The sequence below is a fragment of the Cherax quadricarinatus genome, chromosome 5, assembly GCF_038502225.1.
Source record: "Cherax quadricarinatus isolate ZL_2023a chromosome 5, ASM3850222v1, whole genome shotgun sequence".
Taxonomy (NCBI): Eukaryota; Metazoa; Arthropoda; class Malacostraca; order Decapoda; family Parastacidae; genus Cherax; species Cherax quadricarinatus.
The window spans coordinates 70,924,017-70,948,031 of record NC_091296.1 but is presented as its reverse complement, the minus strand read 5'-3'; the positions used below and the strand labels follow the sequence as shown (position 1 = coordinate 70,948,031).

Sequence of the window (24,015 nt, the reverse complement as noted above, 5' to 3'; positions counted from 1 at the left end):
AAACAATGTTTTATATTGTTGGTTTGTGTAAACAAGTTTTGTACACAATAATGATAATGTTTGTGCAGTTATTGAGTTGTATACAATGAGTGTATATTTGAACAATGCACCTTTGGTCTCACAGGCCACATAAGTTATTTAGAAAAGAAAAATATTGGAAAATACAAGAAACCTTCGAATTCGAGAAAATAAAAGAATACCGGGTGGGTGGCATTCACCACTGTTGCCATATGCGGCTCATTTTCTGCCAACTTTGCGTCTCTAAATCTCAGTAAGTACTGATGGCAAAAAAATTTTTTAGGCTTAATACACTTAGTAAAATAACCTTAATATTTTGGTAAGAAATTCTTTTTTTTTTTTTTCGAATATTTCTCGACATAGAATGACAGTTTCAGAAATGGGCTTGCGACAGTCAAAGGGTTAATGAGGGCAATTTTCTGTGTGTAATAAGACCCCAAAACACAAAATAGGACCAGTACTTACGGAGATATAAGACTGTGAAGTTGGCACTGGATGCTCACCTGACAGCAACATCAAGTACTGCAGCTTGCAGAAGTGTTGCTGATATATCTCTTTTTCTCGTTTTTATTTTAATTTATATACGTATTTATGTTCAGATAATTATAACTTATAATAGTTCTTGTGATTTCATAGCCAATCTTCGTTCTGACACTAATATTAGGTACAGAAATAGTACTCAAATAATCACACACTGACAGGTGAACATTTTCACCTGCCTTGGTCATTTACTATTGTCTGGAAATATATACAAATTTAAAGGTCTCAGCGATGTTTAAGACACGCTGGAGTATATACGAAACTCCTTGAAGCAACGTGTTAAGAAGAGTGTCACTAAACTGCTCACAGTGGAGCTGTGTTGTGACACTTGATAAACGTGCACTGCTCCAGGGAACCTTGGCTTTATTTGCTTTCACTGGTATACACAAACATGCATGTCTTTCCGTCTGTCTCTCTGCCTGTGTGTGTGTTTGTCTTTCCATCTGCTTGTCTCTCAGTCTCAGAGAGCAGTTTGTAAACCAATAGGTATTACAATGCAGTAGTCACATCTGATTCATGATGAAGTGAAAATGCATATTACTTGCCACTGAGTTGCCAGCCATGCCAGCCAGACAGCCGAATACATATTACACGTGTTCCAGAATCTTTTCTCTTTACTTAGGGCATAGGTTATAGGACATTCTGGCAGGATGACACTACCAATGGTATCAAAAATGAAAGCATGTTGCACAGATGTTAAACATGGGTTATTATCAAGATTTTTTATATTTCCACAACAATTTGTGGCCACATCCATCTCTTTCCTCTTAAAAGGGGAGTGTTAATATGACAGGACATCTGTGAATCCCTGGTATTTGCCATGCTATTTGCTCTAGCTGGCACTCAAATTGGTGCTCCCGCAAGATACTAAGTGATCCCAGATTTTTTTAATACTGTGCACACCGGGTGTTAAGACCCATTATATATTGACCAGGCATCTCAGGCCAATCACACCAAATTTGCAGGCAGGAAAAATAAGACAGACCTATGTTTGGAGTGCTAGCACAATACAAACACAGATCTACACTTGGACAGTTTAACCCTTAAACTGTCCAAACGTAGATCTACATTCACTTGTGTATCGCTCCAATTTTGAAATATAAAAAACCTGTTTTTTTTTTCTTTTAAAATGATGAGCCCATTTTTCTACATGTTATAGGATTAAAAAAAAATTTAGGGTCAGTACTTGCCGAGATATAAGACCGTGAAGGTGGCTCTGGATGCTCACCTGTCAGCAACATCGACTCCTGCCACTTGCAGAAGTGTTGCCGATATACCTTTTTTTCTCGTTTATATTTTAATTTATATATTTTTTATGTTCTGATAATTACAATTTATAATAGTTCTTGCAATTTCATAGCCCATCTTTGTTCTGACACTAACATTAGGTACTGAAATAGTGCTCAAATAGTCACAATCACATTGACAGGTGAACATTTACACCTGCTTGGGTTATTTACTATTCTCTACAAATATATACAAAGTAATGTTTTAGATACCCTGGTGTATACCTTGAAGCATGGTGTTATGAAAGGCATCCTTACACTGTTGACAGCCCGGTGACATTTGATAAATGCCCACTGCTCCAGCTAACCCTCGCTGTATTTGTTATCACTGTTACACACAAACATGTCTTGTCTCTATTTATCTGTCTGTCTATCTGCCTGTCTGTATCTGTTTGCCTGTCTATCTGTTATCAGCTCGGTGACATTTGATAAATGGGTGCCCGGAGGAACCCTGGCTTTATTTGTTTTCAATGATACACACAAACATGTTTTTATCTGTGTCTATCTTATCTATCTGTCTGTCTATCTTCGCCTGGAATTTTTGGATTATCCTAAGTAATTTACACTATGTATAATAACTGTACTTATGTGTACATGTGACACAGAGATATAGACAGAGAGACAGCCAAAGCATGCCAGCTGGCCAGCCTGCCAAATACATAAGAAGGAACACTGCAGCACGCCTACTGGCCCATGTAAGGCAGGTACATATCACCCTCCCACCCCGGCTTAGACCAATGACCCACCTAGTCAGGTCGCATCCAGTGAAGGAAGGAGCATGACATCAGACTTGGTAGCACAAGCTAGTCAGGTCCAACTCACACTCACCCACACTCACTCATATATTTATCTAACCTATTTTTACTTTCCTCTTAAAATGGGAGTGTTAATGCGACATGGGATCAGTGAATCCCTGGAGTTTGCCACGCTATATGTTCTGACTGGCACTCAATTGAACTGGTGTTCCCACAAGGTACTAAGTGCTCCCAGATTTTTTTAATAATGAGCACAATGAGTGCACAGACCCATTCTTTCACGTCTAAGCGACTAAAGCCTATTGTGCCAAATTTGGAGGAATGAAAAATAAAACGTAGATCTACGGTTGGACAGTTCAAGGGTTAATGATAAGCAGAAAGTTACTCAATGAACGCAACATGACAGATTCATTCTTTAACCCTTTCAGGGTCCGTCCCGTACGACTTTATGTTTAGGGTCCAAACCGTAGATCTACACCATGAGCTCAGCTCACTTTGATAAACTGTGAGTGGTAAATTTGGGCCTAGATATGAGAGAATACATCTATGTGGTATGTGTGCACCACATAAAACAAATTCTGCAGCATACTGTGTATATCGAGAGAAAAAACACTGAGACCGTGATTTTCGATTAAAACAATGACTTTGCAGCGTTTTTCGTATGTTTTTTTTATAGTTGTATTTGGGATTTCTTGGTCTCATTTGAGAGAATGGAAGACATATTACAGAAATAGAGATGATTTTGATTGGTTTTAGCACTGGAAATGGCTTGAAACTGAGCTCAAACTAGCGGAAATGTAAAATTTTTGCCGATGCTCAAGAGTAAACAAACGACTTCACACGTCTAATACACGCCAGCTGGTGGGTCTAATATACATTCACAAATGTGGTGATGATATTTATACAATTATTACAATATTGCATAACAGTAAATCATCTATTTTTTGGTCTGAATAAAAATTCATTATGTGAATTAAAAATCAAAATGGAATTCATTTGTAAAGTCTGAAAACGTAACTAATGAACAGAGGAAATGTTAGTTTAGTGCCAGGAATGCCTGCATTGTTTATTCTGGACCCTATTTTGAAATTGGAATATTTTGAACTTTGCACTAAATTGGCCAAATTACCAATAACTTTCTTTTGTAGTTGAAACAGTTGACTTGACGATTTCTTGTGCTCAATCGATAGAACAGAATTAATTCTAGTGAAATAGCTAAGAATTTGGTTGACTGGAATAAGGTAATTGGCCTCAAATGGGAGTCAAAGTCGGCAAAATTGCCAATGCGTAAATATCGCTGACACATCAAAATTCGCAAGAGCATAATTTCGTCAATTTTCCATCAAATTTCATACTTTTTGTTTTATTACCTTCAGAAAAAGATTCACTACCGTTTCACGATAAAAAAATAACATAATTATTTTTTGAAAATTCTTGGACCCTGGTGCACACTTCGAAATTTGGCCTCTGCACCCTGAAAGGGTTAAGATAAAAAAAAAATTTTTATGATACTTCTGGGTGTCTGGAACGAATTAATTGGATTTACATTATTTCTTATGGGGAAAATGGTTTTGCAAATTGTCAACTTCAATATTAGTCACACACTCTGGAACGGATTAATTATGAAAACCGAGGGTCCACTGTACTTTATTTTAAGACTTTTTTTTTTTTTGCACAAAATAACCCTCAAAAATTTACCCAGTGCCTTGGATGCAGCAATACCGTTAATCTTTTTTTTTTTTTTTCAAAATTTTAGTCACTCAGAATTGGAGGGGCATCCTCGACACCGGAGCATCTTGTTCTCTATAAAATACAGTACAGTCCCAGAAGGCAGCAATACTGTGCTTACACATATAGTTACTTTTTTTTCACCTATTAAATGACTAGCATATAAGGTAAGCAAAAAACTCCTGCAATGTTTTTGCTTTGAGGCACTAAATTCATTTATAGAAGCTAAACCATTAATTTTCTGTCATGGCATTTCTTCAAACACACACACAATGTACTGTGTTTTTGTCCATCCTTGGTCAAGTTATTCAACAACAACTTTCCCCTATCACATTAGGTTGGGATAATGTAGTTATCTGCATTTCTATAGTAATAAAGTCATTTTCTTTGCCTCATTTGCTACCATTGAATGTTACCAAATCAAATTCCCTGCCACAATACAATGTGGTGACAAAATTCAATACAAAAATACAGTGTACAGAAAAAAATAACTGAACAATCTGCAACCCATTTTACTTACAATTTCATAAGCTTCTAAAAAAAACATGAAGCTATGAATATTGCCTGTTACATTAGCTTAATAATATACAGTAAACATTTACTCCAGCATTGGATACTAAAGTGTAATCTGAATCAAGATATCAGAACACATTAAAGAATAAGGGCTACAATACATAAGATAACCCAAATATTAAATTCCAGGTAAGACACTGGTAGCAAACTGGTTTTATATATTTTAACAAAAATTGAATTACAAGAATTTTCTCTCTAGCCTGTGTCTCATTATCTTTTCCCATAATTAATTAGCTTTTGCTTTTTATCAAGCAACATTTTCTTGAAACTAAACGAACTTTTCAAGTCTTATCAAGCAATACTATACTTTCTAAATACTATGAAAACAATATTGCAAACTGCTCAATATTTTACCTATTAAAGGGAGGCTTGCCATCATAATGTATTTTATTATTCGTCTTAAGATCATAATGGGAACCACTAGAGTAAAATTTTCAAATTCAAGAAAAAGAGTACAAAGATGATGCCAAACCTAAGCTTTTCAAAGTTCCAGACTACATGGTTTTAAGATGATAGTTGGGCTGTGAATTTATAATGCTTATTTATCATGAGAGAGCTTCCTTAAGAAAATGGGTCAGTCTAATGCAGAGACAATACTACAATCTAACATATGAAAAATTAAGATAATAAACAAAATCATGATTAGAAATTTTAAATACAATATACTTTTAAATTTCATGTAGGCCTATTAGCCAAACAACTGAGTTTTCAATGAATTTGACTGATTATGTTTATTTTCTACATGAAACTTTAAATCCAAGTTTTTATTAGAACGATAGGGACAAAATGGGCATGAATATCGCTGCTCTCTAGTGTGGATACGACAATGTTCATTTAGAGTACTACTATCCTTTGTACGAAAAGTACAGTGAGGGCAAGCATAAGGTCTCTCTCCAGTATGAGTACGTATGTGTTTCTTGAGATCGTAAGAATCACGACTAACATGCCCACAATACGGGCATCCAAACCTCTGTGTCTTCCTATCTGTCTTATACAGTGTTGAAGGTGGCAGCGTACTGTTCAATCCAACGCCTCTCTCATGGCACACCTAGAATAAGATAAAGGACGTTACCACCCCAACTAAACATTGTAACCCTTAACTCTATTAAAGGACCTGATGCAATCTCATATTCTAGCAATGAGCATGAAAATTTAATTTTGCAAATTTTCTTCTCGGATCACTGGATATTTCTCTTTAAAACAATTCCTCAACCCTTTGACTGTTTTGGTTGTACATATACGTCTTACGAGCCACCGTGTTTGATGTATATATACTCATAAATTCTAGTGGCTTGAAATCAAGCAGAAGAGAGCTGGTAGGCCCACATGTGAGAGAATGGTTCAATGGGTCTGTGTAGTCAGTGTGCACCATATAAAAAAAATCCTGCAGCACGCAGTGCATGAGAAAAAAAACTTGACTTTTTTTTAATTAAAATGCCGACTTTGTGGTCTATTTTAGTATAGTATTTATGGTTGTGTTCTCGTTTTCTTGGTCTCATTTCATAGAATGGAAAACATATTATAGAAATAGAGGTGATTTTGATTGGTTTTACTATGAAAAGAACCTTGAAATGGAGCTCAAAATAAGGGAAATGTTTCATTTTTCCCGATGTTCAAAAGTAAACAAATGATGACATTTTCCAATAAATGTCCAAGTAGCCATTCTAATATGCAGTCATAAATGGGTTGACATTAATTATACAATTATTACAATATTGCAGTATTCTGCATAACAGTAAATCTTCTATTTTTTGTTTGAATAAAAATTCAAAATAGAAAGCAAGAGTAATATCAGAGAGGTCTGGAGACGTGACTGATGAACAAAATTCAAAATAGAAAGCAAGAGTAATATCAGAGAGGCCTGGAGACGTGACTGATGAACAAAGAAAATGTTATTTTAGAGCCAGGAATGTCTGCATTGTTCATTCTGTACCCTATTTTGAAATACTCACTTTTTTAATTTTAGTGAAATTGGCCAAATTGCAAATTTCTGACCACATTATTGGGTAGTTGAAATAGGTAAATGGGCAGTTTCTTGTACTCAATCGACAGAACAAATGGAGTTCTAAAGAAGTAGCTATGAGTTTGGTCGACTGGAACAATGGAATTAACCGAAAATACGGCTCAAAGTGGGGGAAATCACCAATTCGTAAATATCGCCGAGGTTGCTAACTTCATGAGAGTGTAATTCCGTCAGTGTTCCATCAAATTTCGTTCTTTTGGTGTCATTACAAACGGGAAAAGATTTTCTATCATTTCGTAAGAAAAAAATTTTTTTTTCTTTCGGAAATTTTGTGACACCAGGAGACACCTCAGGATTTGGGGTTGCGACAGTCAAGAGGTTAATGGTTGTGAGGATTACAGAGACTGAGAATCAGATTATACTGTTTTTCATGTGTTTGTGACAATGAAAATATTGTTTTCACATTTAGCTGATGTTGGTACATGTTAGCAAGAGAAGGCATTTTTCAATGATTTTGAAGATGCTGGCTGAGAGAGAGTAGCACTGGAGATTTCCAGCAGAGTTCCCAATTTTTGGCCCTTTTATGTACAATGAATTTTTAAAAAAAAATGAAGCTGGACACAGGTTATTCATAAAGAGTTTTGTGCTTGGTATTACTAGGTCTGTAGGCCCTGCTGCAACTACGAATAAAGAGCTTCAGGGTAGGATTAATATTAGAATTTATTGGTCTGTGAATGCTGGATGCACAGTAGTAAGAATGTTTTGTATAGTGAGCAGGTTTAGGGGAGAGAGAGAGAGAGAGAGAGAGAGAGAGAGAGAGAGAGAGAGAGAGAGAGAGAGAGAGAGAGAGAGAGAGAGAGAGAGAGAGTGAGAGAGTGTGAGAGAGTGAGAGTGTGTGTGTGAGTGTGTGTGTGAGTGTGTGAGTGTGTGTGAGTGTGTGTGAGAGTGTGTGTGTGTGTGTGTGTGTGTGTGTGTGTGTGTGTGTGTGTGTGTGTGTGTGTGTGTGTGTGTGTGTGTGTGTGTGTGTGTGTGTGTGTGTGTGTGTGTGTGTGTGTTCAACTAATTATGGATGCAGAGGTCGAGACTCAGCGTGTTTGCACGAGTGTGCATGTGAGTGAGCGTGTGTGTGCGTGTACATGTGCGCATGTGAGTGCGCGCGTGTAGTCGCCTAGTTGTACTCACCTAGTGGTTGCAGGGGTCGAGTCTCAGCTCCTGGCCCCACTTCTTCACTGGCTGCTATTCAGTCATTACCCACTCCGTGAGCTTTATCATACTTCTCCTTAAAGCTATGTATAGATCCTACCTCCACTACATCACTTCCCAGACTATTCCACTTCCAGACAACTCTGTGACTGAAGAAATACTTCCTGACATCCCTGTAGTTCATCTGAGTCTTCAACTTCCAACTGTTGCTGTGTCCCATCTCTGGAACATCCTGTCTGTCCACCATGTCTATTCCTCTCAGCAGAGTGAGTGCATGACTGAGTGAGTGCATGACTGAGTGCGTGAGTGGGTGCATGAGTGGGTGCGTGAGTGAGAGGGGGGGTGGCAGCGGCGGTGACGATGATCATCATCATCTAGCAGTGGACTGTGTGATCATTCGTACTGCGGCTTTTTTGTTGAGTTATTATTGGCTTAAGTTAACTTGCTGTTGTGGATCACAAGGCATAAATAGTGGAGGTGAGGTAGGGGTAGATCGCTGAATAGTATAATGCAAGTAGTGTTGTTTGTGATACATAATAACATATAATACTTAGCTGGACATTACCTGCTCTGCTCCCAAACAGAATGTAGAAGTACTTATGGCAGTGTGCAGATTAAGAACTAGTCCCTGAAATGTCATCAATGCTAGTCTGCCCAGTGAATACTTTTCAAATGCTTTGAGATATCCTCACTAGTTTAGATGTTTTATTAGTTCCATGTGAGAAGTGCTACCTCGTTCTGCCCTGAAATATACTATGAGCACAGAACATTGGTCAAAATATTAAAGCATATTAATTCAAACAGTACCATTACTGATATAACTGATCTTGTTTTGAAGGTTCTCTCAATTAATTGTATAATTTTCCTCACCTTCAAAGAATTTGCTGTATTATTCCTAACCTGTCTCTATCAATCAATATCAAGTTTTAGTTTCAAATCAGCCAAGCTATGGTACCTGCTTTGCACTGCATGAATAAGTACCAACAGTCTTGTTGATCAGGTTGTCAACCAGGAGACATGGTTAAAAAACTGGGCCACACGAATGGGGACCCTTGGAATAACCCATAAAAATTTGTGCTTGTTTTCTGTTTTCAATTCTTCCCATATCTAAGTAGTTTAAATTTGTCACCACTGAACTTCATGTCATCATTTGCCCACTGGAAGGCTTTGTTGATGCAGCATCTGTTTATAAATCTTCTATACAGTATCTACCACTGAGAAAGCTTCCATGTGTTGCAACCCCTGAATGGGTTGACATGTATATTATGTATATATTACATGTGTATTACCTTTTCATATAATTTTATATTGCTTATATTTGAGATAGCTAAATCGTAAAAATATTGCTTTATATTACTATTTGACTTAGTTATGTTGTTAGGTAGGACGTAATACATGTATTATGTGCTCAAAGCTCAAGTCTTGATTGTCTAACTACTGTAATTATCGCTTGTGGCTCGTTTCCCTGCCGGCTTCTGTTGCTGAGCTGCAGCTGTCCACGGAGCTATCACGTGATCGAGGGGGGGGCATCCTCACCTCGCCTGAAGTATTCAGTCTGGTCTAGACTCTCTTGGTGGTTGGACGTATTCCAGACAAAGTGCCTAAATCTCTCTTATAGGCCCTTGTTGGAAGATCGTCTCTAGCTTTCTTGTAGGTTCTGTGGGACTCTGTTCACAGAACATTGTATAGACTTAGTGATTTTCGACGTTGTACTGAGGTTGTGTCGCAAAGACACACTGAGCAACTCAGGTCCTGAGCTGTAGCTTCCGACCTAACTTGTACTGGTATCTGTGTACTATCACAGTCGGTGATTTTCTTATGCTGAACTTAGATTCAGTATTATGGGAGTTTTATGACTTTTGTGGAGGATCTGCTGATGGTCACTACTTAGCAGTAAGAATAATCACTAAATCCCATCCCTGGCAACACCCCCCTCCCCCCACTCTTCATAGATCTAAACTTACTCCCTGTTCAGTACATCCACACTTACTACTGTGCCATCTACATCTACAGGACCTTAAATTCCAATATTAACCTTGACCTAAAACGTTTTCTTGATAGTTGTGACAGAACCCACAGGCACAACACCAGACATAAACATCTCTATGACATTCCCCGTGTCCGACTAAACCTTTACAAAAATTCAATGTATGTCAAAGGCCCTAAAATCTGGAACACCCTACCTGAAAATGCTAAAACTGCAGACACATTCATCACCTCCAAAACTACCATCAGAAAACATCTTATCTCCCTGATACACCCTGTCAACTAATTACACGAATACCACCTGGTGGTTAACACTTTCACTCACCCATTTGACCATAAACAGAAATATCAATCTCAATCTCAAAATAATGAATCTTAACTAGTCATAAGTTGGCCTGTGATACTCCAATACTGAAACTATGTAGTGCCAAAACAAAAGCATTCACATTGCTAAACTCACAAACTAGTATTTAATCACTTAGCCATAATACCAGCTTACCTCATAATTTTGTAATACAGTGGTCCCTCGCTTTTCGTAGTTCTCGGCAATCGTAAATTTCGCCAATCATAGGGGTATTTTCATATAAACATGGACTCGCTTTTCATAGGTTGACTTGCGAATAGTAGTTTGTTCGGGACGCGTACGCACGGTGTGAGCCGGGGCGGCCTCCCTACCCAGCCAGTCTGGCATTGTTTACCAGCGAGTGAAGGTCCCCTCAAGTGCTCCTACGAAATATTTCATAATATTCCACTCATTTTAGTGCTTCCAATTACTAAATAAGCTACCATGGCTCCAAAGAAATCTCCTAGTGCCAAGCCTGTGGTAAAGAAGGTGAGAAATATGTACAGTGACAAAGTCTTGGGCCATTTTCGGGAAGTGTTAAAGAGACGTCAGAAACAGAGCTCTCTCCACAGTTACTTTGCGAGACAGGACTAGAGTGACTCTCAAGGTGGTCCTAGTGGCATTAAGAAACAGAGAAGAGAAGCAACCCCAGAGAAGCAATTGGTACCTGAGGTGTTGCTGGAAGGGGATTCCCCTTCCAAACTGTAAACAATCCAATCTCTCTCCTCCTCCAGTCTCCCATACACTAAGAAGAATCTCCAATAAAGGTAAGTGTTATACTGCTAATGTTTCATTCATCATTTCCCATTGCATTGTTTATGTACTATATGTATATTTCATGGAAAATTATTTTTGTTTTAATACTTCTGGGTGTCATGAACGGATTAATTGTATTTACATTATTTCTTATTGGGAAAATTGATTCGCAAATCGTAAATTTCGTTTATAGTAACGGCTCCAGGAACGGATTAATTACGAAAAATGAGGGACCACTGTATTTTAAACTTAAGATTTAATCTAAGTCTGCCCGAAATGCCTAGCCATGTTAGGTGTTCTAGTGGTACACTCTGTAATTATTATTTTACTACATGTTAACCACACAATAACCAAATTCTGTAAACTCAGCATTGTAATCCTTATAGAGAATAAACTTTGAATTTGAAATTTGAATTAGTGCTGTTATATTATCTCCTTGATCCTGATTGTTCCGCAGTTGCTTGTTATATTGCTATTGGGCTTAGCATTCTTTTTACTGTTCAAGCAGACTGTTCTGATAGTTGGTCAAGAAGTTAGTTTATTTGAGGACTTTGTCAGTCACTTGTTTAAGTCTAGTCGAGTCGTTAGATATAGCGAACTACTTAGAGCACTTACACACAAACTTACTTGTACATATTTGTAATATCTTATTAAATGTTAAAGTACCAGACGGTACTTAAGAATTATAAATGTGATATGTGCTTTCAGCACAATACTACTGTACATGAGAGAAGTGATTAATATTATTTTGATTACTGTGATTAATTTAATTTAATTTAATTTGATAATATACCTCTAGACGATACTTAAAAAATTTATTTAATTTTAATTTCTCTATTTAGTAGCCTACCAGTTGTAATCCAGAAGCACTAATAACTCATACTGAATTCTAATGGATAATTGGACAAGGATACTGACTAATTGTTATGAAAACCCAGTAACAGGCTGGATGCTAAAAAGGCAGTCCTTTCTAGTATTCACTGGAGATCTCTAAGCTTTTAGAATCGCGTTTTTTGTAACACCATACTAGTACGGCTTACGCGCCCTCAAATCTAGCAAGAGAAACCTGGAAGGCCTACACATGAAAAAATGGGTCTATGTGGTCAGTGTGCACAGCATTAAAAAAAATCCTGCAGCACACAGTGCGTAATCAGAAAAAAAAAAAACTGATCGTGTTTTTGGTTTAACCCTTTGACTGTTTACGCCGTATAAATACATCTTACGTGCCACTGTTTCTGACGTATTTATATGCATAAATTCTAGCGGCTTCAAATCAAGCGGGAAAGGCCTGGTAGGCCTATATTAAAGAGAATGGGTCTCAGAGGTGGGTGTGCACCCTGTGAAAAAAATCTGGAACAGCGGTGCATTGTGGGAACGCCATCTTGATAGTCCATTTTCACCATGCCTCGCGGTAAGAAGTACCTCACTCGCTCAGCGGATTGGAGGTCTTTTGTTCCCAAGTGATAGCTCTAACAGCGATGAAAATGTCAGTGACAGTGAATTCCAGGGTTTTGAAGTGAGTGTGACCGAAAAAAGTGCCCAGGATAACGTAATTAGTGATGAAAACCCAGATGACCCACAACCTTCCACCTCTGGTGCTGGGTCGGCTTGTTCACGTTCACATTCACCTGCACCAGGACGAAAGAGGAAACTATTTGGTCGATTACAAGACCCAGATGTTAGCAGTGAATGTGATAGTGATTTCAAGATTATTGAAAGCAGCTCTAGTCGTGACAGTGAGGATGAATATTCCCCAGTGAAGCGGCAGTATGTACAACGTAGCATGCGGTCTGGTAGTGTTTCATATGCTGTTCCAAGGGGAAGGAGAAACTCTGGGAGCATATCCCGTGGCCCTACACCATGACCTGATAGTGAAGATGATGATATTGTTATGATGGGTATGAATGATGCGAGTGAGGCAGCAGGCAGTGGTGGTGATAGTGATGGTGGCACGACCCATGTGGCACCAGCAACAGGCCACGCTACTACCCACGATGCTGACTCTGAGCAACAACAACCAGCCTCACCCAACCCCACACTCCCACAACCTACACAACCACAACCACAACCACGTTTCAATATCCAGAACCCACCAGCAGACCGCATCTGGGATTGGCAGGAGGGTGACGAGTTTGTTCCCAGTCCCCATGACTTTGATGAAACACAAAGTGAAATAAAGCCATCATGTCCACTTGGGAACAATGCTAGTGAACTGCAATACTTTGAGTTATTCTTCGATGAACCCCTGATGGACATCATTGTCAGGGAAACCAACACATGCTATGAATACACCATGGCAAATACAATTCTCTCACCAAGATCACGGCTACACCAGTGGAAGAAGACAACTGTGGCAGAGATGTACCTGTTTTTTGCTACAATAATGCTTATGCCACATGTGTATAAGCACACTGTCACCACATACTGGGCAACAGAACGCCTGATTTCAACTCCAGGTTTTAGTGACATTATAGGTGTCAATCGTTTCTTGATACTGTTACGTATGTTACACTTTTCAGACAAAACCGACAGGTTATATAAGATCAGAAATGTGCTTATGTACATGAAACAAAAGTGCTGCATGTATTTTTATCCCTTCAGGAAGCTTGCTATTGACGAGTCCTTGATTTTATTCAAAGGAAGACTCTCATTCAAGCAATATATACAAAGCAAGAGGAAATGCTTTGGTATAAAGTTATTTGTACTGTGTGATTGCAGAAGTGGTCTAGTTTTGGATATCATTGTGTACACTGGCAGTAATACTTTGAGAGATACCATGAAGTTATTGGGTATCTCTGGCGATGTGGTTAGAACAATGATGGAACCATATCTTGGTAAGGGGCATATGTTATTTACAGATAACTGGTACACAAGCCCCTTACTCAGTGATTTCTTGCGAGTGATCTTGACAGATGTGTGTGGCACGGTGCGAGGTAATGCGTGGCACTCGTAGAGGTGAGGTGCAAGCCTTTGCTGCCAATGACATCACGGCATTTCGGTGGCATGACAAACGATATGTCACATTGTTGACATCAGTTCACCGAAACGAAATGGCACACAGTGGCAGGCACAACAGAGACCAATGAACCCATTCTAAAGCCTGCAGCTGTCATGGACTACAACCTCAATATGCTCTTAGTGGACAAATGTGACATGCAGATTGGGTTTGCTGATTCTGTACGCAAGAGTTGTAAGTGGTATATAAAACTTTTTTTCCATCTTGTTGGTATCTCCATGCTAAATCCTTATAACATATACAAGTTGAGGACCAACAAAACACCAAAATATGGTGAATTTTGTTTGTCAGTAATCAGACAAATAATCGCAAAGTACCAAGGAGCAACACCTGCAATAGACCAGCGCCCACGAAATTACCAACACACGCCATCTTGTTTCAGGCCTGGTGATCACTACCCCATACAACGGCCTCCTACTACTGCCAAGAAAAATGCTCAGAAGAGGTGTTATGTATGTATACATACCACAAAATGCCAACAAACACACAGAGACACTCGTTTTATGTGTGAGGAGTGTCAAGTGCCACTCTGCATATACCCATGTTTCAAAGAGTTCCACAAGCTGCAGCAGTTCTAGGAACGTGTTCAGTGATTGTACATATGTATATATATTATGGAACAATAGTAATAAACATTGTTTTGTATTGTTTGTTTGTGTAAACAAATTTTATACCCAACTAATAGTGATAAAATTTTTTCAGTTATTGTGTTGTAAACAATGAGTGTATATTTGAACAATGCACCTTACACTGGTCTCACAGGCCACATAAGTTACTTGGAAAAGAAAAATATTGAAAAATACAAGAAACTTTTGAATTAGAGTAAATACAAGAATACCGGTTGGGCGGCAGTCGCCGCTGTTGCCGTACACACCTCACTTTCTGCCAACTTTGCAGCTCTATATCTCGGTAAGTACTGATGGCAAAAATTTTTTTTAGGCCTAAAACACTAGGTAAAATAATCCTAACATTTTCATAAGAAAAAATATTTTTTTTTTCAAATATTTTGCGACATAGAATGACAGTTTCAGAAAGGGGCCTGCGACAGTCAAAGGGTTAAAACAGTGAATTTGCACTGTATTTTCGTATGGTATTTATGGTTGTATTCTAGTTTTCTTGGTCTTATTTTATAGAATGGAAGACATATTACAGAAATTGAGATGATTTTGATTGGTTTCACAATGAAAAGTACCTTGAAATTGAGCTCAAAGTAGCAGAAATGTTCGATTTTTGCCAAAGTTCAAAATTAAACAAATCGTGCCACGCGTCCAATACATGTCAACTGGTGAATCTAATATTCTTTCACAAGTGCGCTGGTATTATTTACACCATTTCTACACTAATACAGTAGTCTGCATAACAGTAAATCTTTTGATTTTTGTGAGAATAAAAATTCAAAGTGGAAAGCAAAAGAAATGTAAGAGGAGCGTGGGGATATGACTAATGAACAGAGGAAATGTTATTTTAGTGCCAGGAATGTCTTTCTTGTTTATTCTGGACCCTATTTGGAAACTGGCATCTTTTGAAATTTGTGTGAAATTGGCAAAATTGCTAAATTCTGACCACTTTATTGGATAGTTGAAATCGGTGAATGGGTGGTTTCTTGTACTCATTCGATAGAAAAAACGGAGTTCTAGTGAAATTGTTATGATTTTTGTCAACTAGTACACTGGAATTGGCCGAAAATAGGGCTCAAAGTGGGTAAAATTGCCGATGCGTAAACATCGTTGAGACCACTAACTTCGCGAGAGCATAATTCCGTAAGTTTTCGATCAAATTTCATACTTTTGGTGTCATTATGATCGGGAAAAGATTCTCTTATCTTTTCATATTGTTTTTTTTTTTTTTTTTTAATTTTGGTGACCCTGAGAACAAGTCTGAGAGGACCTAGCGACCCTCAGAGGGTTAAGGCATTCCAGTGATTCAACAGTTATGACAGGTATGGCCTTCCTCTTCTAAAACCACAGTGGCTCGAGTACCTTATGTTCCTACACAAAATCAGAAAATGGCTATCTCAGCAACCTTACACAGATTTTTATGATGGGTAAGGTGTGTAGCAGCTGGTGTGTAATGTTCTGCTGTTGCTCAACTGCCTCCTTAGTGAAAAGGGGCTATGTCTGTACTTTTAAGGCCTCTGGGATTTCAATCAACTTTAAGGAGCTTGCAAAGAACAAGTGTATGGTACTCGTGCCAGTGGCACTTTGCACTTCTTTATGAAAGGTATATTATAGGAATCAGACCCAAGTACTGCATTAGTGGGATTATCTATTTGTTTTTGAGGACCTAACGTTTATGTTCTATCCTCAAAATTTGCCTCTGACTGTTCTTTCCTAATAAACCCTGCTCCTACCTGATCATTTTAAAACTGACTAGTCACTATCTGAACCTTGTCCATCCCCTGAGTTGCCTCCCTTTCATTTTCCACTTTAACCCTTTCACTGTCGAGACCCCTGCTCAAAAACTTACTCTCACTGTCGAGGAATTTAAAAAAAAAAATTCTTATAAAATGATGATAATCTTTTCCCGATGGTAATGACACAAACTTACGGAATTATGCTCTTGCAAAGTTAGCGGTCTTGGCGATATATATGCATCAGCAATTTCGCCCACTCTGAACTGTATTTTCGGCCAATTCCACTGTTTCCACCAATCAAATTCACAGCTAATTTGCTAGAACTCAACTTGTTCTATTGACTGAGTACAAGAAACTGCCCATTTACCAATTTCAATTACCCAATACAGTGGTCAGAAATTGGCCATATTTCCAATTTCTGACCAATGGTGCACTGCAGTGTACCGAGGCCGGCTCTGGTGCACTACAGCATTGAAGTTCAGGTCAGTTCCAGGTTTCAAAAGAATAAAATTTGATGGAAAAGTTACAGAATTATGCTCTTGCAAAAATAACAAAAAAAGACACAATACCAGGACTGGAATGATACACAAATAACCCGCACATAAAGGAGAGAAGCTTACGACGACGTTTCGGTCCGGCTTGGACCATTTACAAAGTCACACTAACCAGAAGTGGAGCAGGAAGGCTATATATAGGCAGGAAGAGGTGGTGGTAGTAGTAGTAGTAGTAGTAGTACAAGAATGGTATATAATACCGACAAGATGAAATTAAGACACATGCGCAACACCGGGGCATCCCCTATCATAGACGTTTCGCCATCCAGCCAGCCACTGGATGGCGAAACATCCACAACAAAGACACCCAGATGCCGTACATGTGTCTTAACCCTTTGACTGTTTCAGGCCCCTCTCTGAAACTGTCATTCTATGTTGCTCAATTTTTGAAAAAAAAAAAAAAAAAAAAAATCTTATGAAATGATAGAGAATCTTTTCCCGATGGTAATGACACCAAAAGTTCGAAATTTGGTCGAAAACTCATGGAATTATGCTCCTGCGAATTTAGCGGTCTCGGCGACATATGCGTATCGGCGATTTCGCTGACTTTGAGCCCTATTTTCAGCCAATTCCATTGTTCCAGTTGACCAAACTCATAGCTAATTCTTTAGAACTCCATTTTATCTATCAGCTGAGTACAAGAAACCTCCCATTTACTAATTTGGACTACCCAATATGGTGGTCAGAAATTGGCTATTTGGCCAATTTCACGCAAACTAAAAAGATGCCAATTTCAAAATGGGGTCCAGAATAAACAAGGTAGACATTCGTGGCACTAAAATAACATATGCTCTGTTCATTAGTCACATCTCTAGTCCCCTCTTATATTATTATTGCTATTTTGATTTTTTATTCATACAAAAAAATACAAAATTTACTGTTATGCAGACTACTGCATTATTGTAAAAATGGTATAAATAATATCAGTGCACTAGTGAAAGAATATTAGACTCCCCAGTTGACGTGTATTGGACGTGTGGTGTGATTTATTTACTCCAGAACATTGGTAAAAATCAAACATTTCCGCTACTTTGAGCTCAGTTTCAAGGTCGTTTTCATCATCAAGGTAATGAAAATCATCTCTATTTCTGTAATATGTTTCCCGTTTTATCACCTAAGACCATGAAAACGCGAATACAACGATAAATACTATACGAAAATACACCTCAAAGTTGGCGTTTTATTCCAAAAAAACGATTAGTTTTTTTCTCATTATGCAATGTGTGCTGCAGGATTTTTTTTTATGTGGTGCACACTGACCACACAGACCCATTCTCTCCCGCTTGATTTGAAGCCCCTAGAATTATTGAGTATATATACGTCAGAAACATTGCCTCGTAAGACGTATTTATACGTCGAAAACAGTCAAAGGGTTTATTTCGTTGTCATCGTTGTCAGCGGCGGCAGCGGCAGCAGTGGCGGCAGCAGCGACGGCAGCAGCAGTGGGGAATGAGGAGGAGCCAGTCAAATACAAAGGAAGGGGAGCGTCTGGGCGTCTGTTGCGGATGTTTCGCCGGCCACTGGATGGCGAAACGTCTACGATAGGGATGCCCGGGTGTTGCGTATGTGTCTTAATTTCATCTTGTCGGTATTATATACCATTCTTGTACTACTACTACCACCTCTTCCTGCCTATACAGTGGACCCCCGCATAACGATTACCTCTGAATGCGACCAATTATGTAAGTGTATTTATGTAAGTGCATTTGTACGTGTATGTTTGAGGGTCTGAAATGGACTAATCTATTTCACAATATTTCTTATGGGAACAAATTCGGTCAGTACTGGCACCTGAACATACTTCTGGAGTGAAAAAATATCGTTAACCGGGAGTCCACTGTATATAGCCTTCCTGCTCCACTTCTGGTTAGTGTGACTTTGTAAATGGTCCAAGTCGGACCGAAACGTCGTCGTATGCTCTTGCAACATTAATAGTCTCAGCAATTTCATCCACTTTAAGACCTATTTTTGGTCAATTCCATTGTTCTAGTCAACCAAACTCTCAGCCATTTCACTAAAATTCTTTCTACTCTATCAAATGAGTATAGGTCTGCCATCACAAATCCGGCATCATTGGGACCTGTAGTGTGCGGGAGTACTGAGTTTGCCAGATTACAGAGTGGTTAGGTTAGAATACACTTAATAAAGTTAACCAACTTTACTTCACAAGAAAGTTCACTGAACATCGGCAAAAAAACGAACATTTCCGCTTCTTGGAGCTCAATTTCAAAATCATATCTATTTCTGTAATAAATCTTCCATTCTATCAAACAAGACAAAAAAAAAAAAAAAAAACAAGAATACAACCATAAAAACCATATGAAAATATAGTATTGCTAAGAGGTGGCTAATGGCTGAGAAGTGAACTCTGTTATTTATGGTCCGATTTCTTTCATTTTTGGTGCACATTAAGAAGCATCTTTCCATCATACACTGCCCAAGTTTAAGATAGCCCAACAAACAACTGAGAAAAAAAATTATTAACTAAATATCATACATGGCAAGCCCAAGCCAGGTACTAGAAATAGGTCACCTTGACTTTTTTGGGTTATCCTAGGAACTCTACACATCTGCTGCTATGTATGATAATCTATGTAGAGAAAATAGCTTTCTTTGTTTCAGTTATGGTGCATTATGAATGTATATCACAGTTAGCCCTGTGCTATACTCTGCTTTCTCTAACATAAACCCCCAAGACAGGGATAGGAGAATGGTACTTGTATCCCACATCCTCTTCATACCTCCATCAAACTGCTCAGTATCATGCCAAATATTATTCATTCTGGAGTACATAACATGTTTTTATGTTATTTATATTGTTTATTATGTATATCAGATCAACTGTGATAGGCAAATATGCCATAGAGTTAACCCTTAAACGGTCCAAACGTGTATACAGTGGACCCCCGCCTAGCGAACTTAATCCGTGCAAGAGGGCTGTTCGTTATGCGAAATGTTCGCTATGCGAATTAATTTTCCCCATAAGAAATAATGGAAATAAAATTAATCCGTGCAAGACACCCAAAAGTATGAAAAAAATTTTTTTTTACCACAAAAAAATGTTAATTTTAGTACACACAAACTGAAAAAGGCATGCACAATTACATGACACTTACTTTTATTGAAGATCTGGTGATGATTGATGGGATGGGAGGAGGGGAGAGAGAGTGTTAGTGTTTAGAAGGGGAATCCCCTTCCATTAGGACTTGAGGTAGCAAGTCCTTTTCTGGGGTTACTTCCCTTCTTCTTTTAATGCCACTAGGACCAGCTTGAGAGTCACTGGACTTCTGTCGCACAAGATATCTGTCCATAGTGGCCTGTACCTCTCGTTCCTTTATGACTTTCCTAAAGTGTTTCACAACAGTGTCATTGTAATAGTCACCAGCACGGCTTGCAATAGCTGTGTGAGGGTGATTTTCATCAAAAAAGGTTTGCACTTCAAGCCATTTTGCACACATTTCCTTAATCTTTGAAGTAGGCAATTCCTTCAATTTCTCTCTCCCCTCCTCTGAACCAGTTTCCCCAGGTCTGGCCTCTTGCTCTTGAAGTTGATCTATCAGCTCATCAGTGGTTAGTTCTTCATTGTCCTCCTCCACCAACTCTTCCACATCCTCCCCACTAACCTCCAACCCCAAGGACTTCCCCAATGCCACAATGGATTCCTCAACTGGTATACTACTCCTCTCAGGGTTAGCCTCAAACCCTTCAAAATCCCTTTTGTCTACACATTCTGGCCACAGTTTCTTCCAAGCAGAGTTCAAGGTTCTCTTAGTCACTCCCTCCCAAGCCTTACCTATAAGGTTTACACAACTGAGGATATTAAAGTGATCCTTCCAAAACTCTTTTAGAGTCAATCCAGTGTCTGTGGTCACTTCAAAGCACTTTTGAAACAGAGCTTTTGTGTACAGTTTCTTGAAGTTGGAAATGACCTGCTGGTCCATGGGCTGCAGGAGAGGAGTGGTATTAGGAGGCAAAAACTTCACCGTAATGAAGCTCATGTCCCCATAAAGTCGCTCTGCCACGTCTGTAGGATGACCAGGGGCATTGTCTAACACCAGGAGGCACTTAAGGTCTAATTTCTTTTCAGTTAGGTAATCTTTCACATTGGGGGCAAATGCATGGTGTAACCAGTTATAGAAAAATTCCCTAGTGACCCATGCCTTACTGTTTGCCCTCCACAGCACACACAAATTATCCTTGAGGACATTCTTTTGCCTGAACGCTCTGGGAGTTTCAGAGTGATACACTAATAAAGGCTTAACTTTGCAATCACCAGTAGCATTGGCACACATCAACAAAGTAAGCCTGTCTTTCATAGGCTTATGTCCTGGGAGTGCCTTTTCCTCCTGAGTAATGTAGGTCCTGCTTGGCATTTTCTTCCAGAACAGGCCTGTTTCATCACAATTAAACACTTGTTCAGGTTCCAGTCCTTCAGTTTCTATGTACTCCTTGAATTCATGCACATATTTTTCAGCCGCTTTGTGGTCCGAACTGGCAGCCTCACCATGCCGTATCACACTATGGATGCCACTACGCTTCTTAAATCTCTCAAACCAACCTTTGCTGGCCTTAAATTCACTCACATCATCACTAGTTGCAGGCATTTTTTTAATTAAATCGTCATGCAACTTCCTAGCCTTTTCACATATGATCGCTTGAGAGACGCTATCTCCTGCTAGCTGTTTTTCATTTATCCACACCAATAAGAGTCTCTCAACATCTTCCATCACTTGCGATCTTTGTTTCGAAAACACAGTTAAACCTTTGGCAACAACAGCTTCCTTGATTGCCGTTTTCTTGCCCACAATAGAACCAATGGTTGATTTTGGTTTCTTGTACAACCTGACCAGGTCGGTGATACGTACTCCACTTTCATACTTATCAATGATTTCTTTCTTAAGTTCAATGGGTATTCTTACCCTTTGAGGTGTAGGGTTGGCACTAGAAGCTTTCTTGGGGCCCATGGTCACTTATTTTCCACAAACAGCACCGAAAACACTGTAATAATACGAAATATTCCGAGTGTATGCTTGGATGTTACCGCGGAGGCTGGCTGGTAAACAATGGGACGGGCGGCACATGTGAGGCTGGGTGAGGGCCCACATTGGACGCGTCTCGGACGAAGTTCGCTGAGCGGGTTTTTGTCTACTATGCGGGCCAAAATTTTAGCGAACAAAGCGTTCGCTATGCGGAATGTTCGCTATGCAAGCCGTTCGCTATGCGGGGGTCCACTGTATATACGTTCTTACGCGTAGCACCCCAAACGTATACACGTTTTATTTTTCCTTGCTTCAAATTTGGCACAATTGACCTGAGATGCCTTGTCAGCATAGAATGGGTCCTAACACTCAGTGTGCGCGGTATTAAAAAAACCTGGGACCACTGGGAGCGCCAGTTAAATTGAGCGCCAGCTAGAGCAAACAGCGCAGGAAACACCAAGGATTCACTGTTGTAATGTCATATTAACACTCCTCTTTTAAGAGGAAAGTGATGTTAACCCCAAGTTTAGGGTCTGTCTGTCTATCTCTGTATCTCTATCTCTATTTTCCTTTGTCTATCTCTGTCTGTATATCTGTCTCCATCTGTGTCTGTCCCTGTCTTTGTCTCTGTATCTCTTTCAGTCTCTCTCTCTTTGTATCTGTCTGTCTATCTCTGTCTCACAGTAACACATAAATACAAGTATTCATAGTGTAAATTACCTAGGATAACCCAAAAAAATCCAGACAAGCTGCTGTACTCTGCTTGAAGATGTGAGTAAACGTGATGACGACGCAGTTTTGTGGCTCTCTCTGAGACAGAGACCTAGACAGATAGAAAGGGAGCTTGACAGACAGACAAATAGACAGACATGTTTGTGTACCAGCGAAAACAAAGTGAGGGCGATGCTCATCAAATATCACCTCTAATCTTTTGTTATCAGCTGCAGTCTCCCCCACCCTCATGTATACTCATCAAATGTCAGCTCTTATCAGTTATCTCATCTTATCATGTCACTGTCAGGGGTGGACTTTATTTTTCATGCTTCAAGGGAACTTATTAATACCTATTATTATTATTATTATTATGTATTATTCTTCTCCTCCTCCTCCTCCTCCTCCTCCTTCTCTTCTTCCTCCTCCTCCTCCTCCTCCTTCTCTTCTTCCTCCTCCTCCTCCTCATTGTTATTATATACTTCCACATATCCAAAACACTGCTGGGGCATATAAATACTTTGTAGATATTACATGACAATAGTAAATGGCTAAGGCAGGTGTAAATGTCCACACATATATACGGTTTGGACCATTTAAGGGTTAATATTAGTGTAATAATAAAGCATATTCCCTTGCTCATGGCAACCGACAGTGCCTTTAGAGCCATCGTATCTTTTATGGACAATGTACGTACTGTGTAGGTGCTTTACACAACAAGAAGCATTTCTTTTATTCACTGGAGCCATGTTTAGAGCTAAAGGCGAGCAGGTTATAACAATAAATAGAGAGAAAGAAACTGGAATGACTTATGCAGCAAGTAGCGCCACCAAACAGTACCAGCAGGTTGGTGTAGCGACACAGGAAATTTGAAATTAAGCTAGCAGCCGAAATTAGTGCCGAATAACTCATGGAACCAGATGTCTGATTGTCAGATTTGTGATGGTGGACCTGTACAAGAAACTGCCCATTTATCTATTTCAACTACCAAATAAAGTGATCAGAAATTGGTAATTTGGCCAATTTCACACAAAATTAAAAAATTGCCAGGTTAAAAACAGGGTCCAGAATAAACATAGAATTTCTGGTAACAAAAAAAAAAATTTACTCTGTTCATTACCTACATCCCCAGGCCTCTCCTACATTACGAGTGCTTTTCGTTTTGAATTTTCATTCACACAAAAATAAGAAGATTTACTACTATGCAGACTACTACATTACTGTAATAATGCCAGTGCATTTGTGGACATA

The 24,015-nt window shown here is 39.0% G+C and overlaps 1 protein-coding gene across 10 annotated transcripts in view; it reads right to left on the bottom strand.

Moving 5' to 3' along the window:
• LOC128684990 (tigger transposable element-derived protein 1-like) overlaps positions 1 to 24,015 on the bottom strand; it is a 156,018-nt gene that overhangs the window by 115,920 nt on the left and 16,083 nt on the right. For 4 of the 10 annotated variants that reach the window (XM_070103931.1, XM_070103936.1, XM_070103900.1 and 1 more), the window contains exon 1: positions 2,070 to 22,654. The exons of 3 other annotated variants lie outside the window; for them this stretch is intronic. In XM_070103931.1, the coding sequence (XP_069960032.1) occupies positions 20,245 to 22,038 (1,794 nt within the window). In that variant the 5' untranslated portion in view covers positions 22,039 to 22,654 and the 3' untranslated portion in view covers positions 2,070 to 20,244. Of the gene's footprint in view, positions 1 to 2,069; positions 22,655 to 24,015 lie in introns of those variants that run through there. 3 more of the 10 variants (XM_070103919.1, XM_070103913.1, XM_070103922.1) reach the window with 1 other exon arrangement.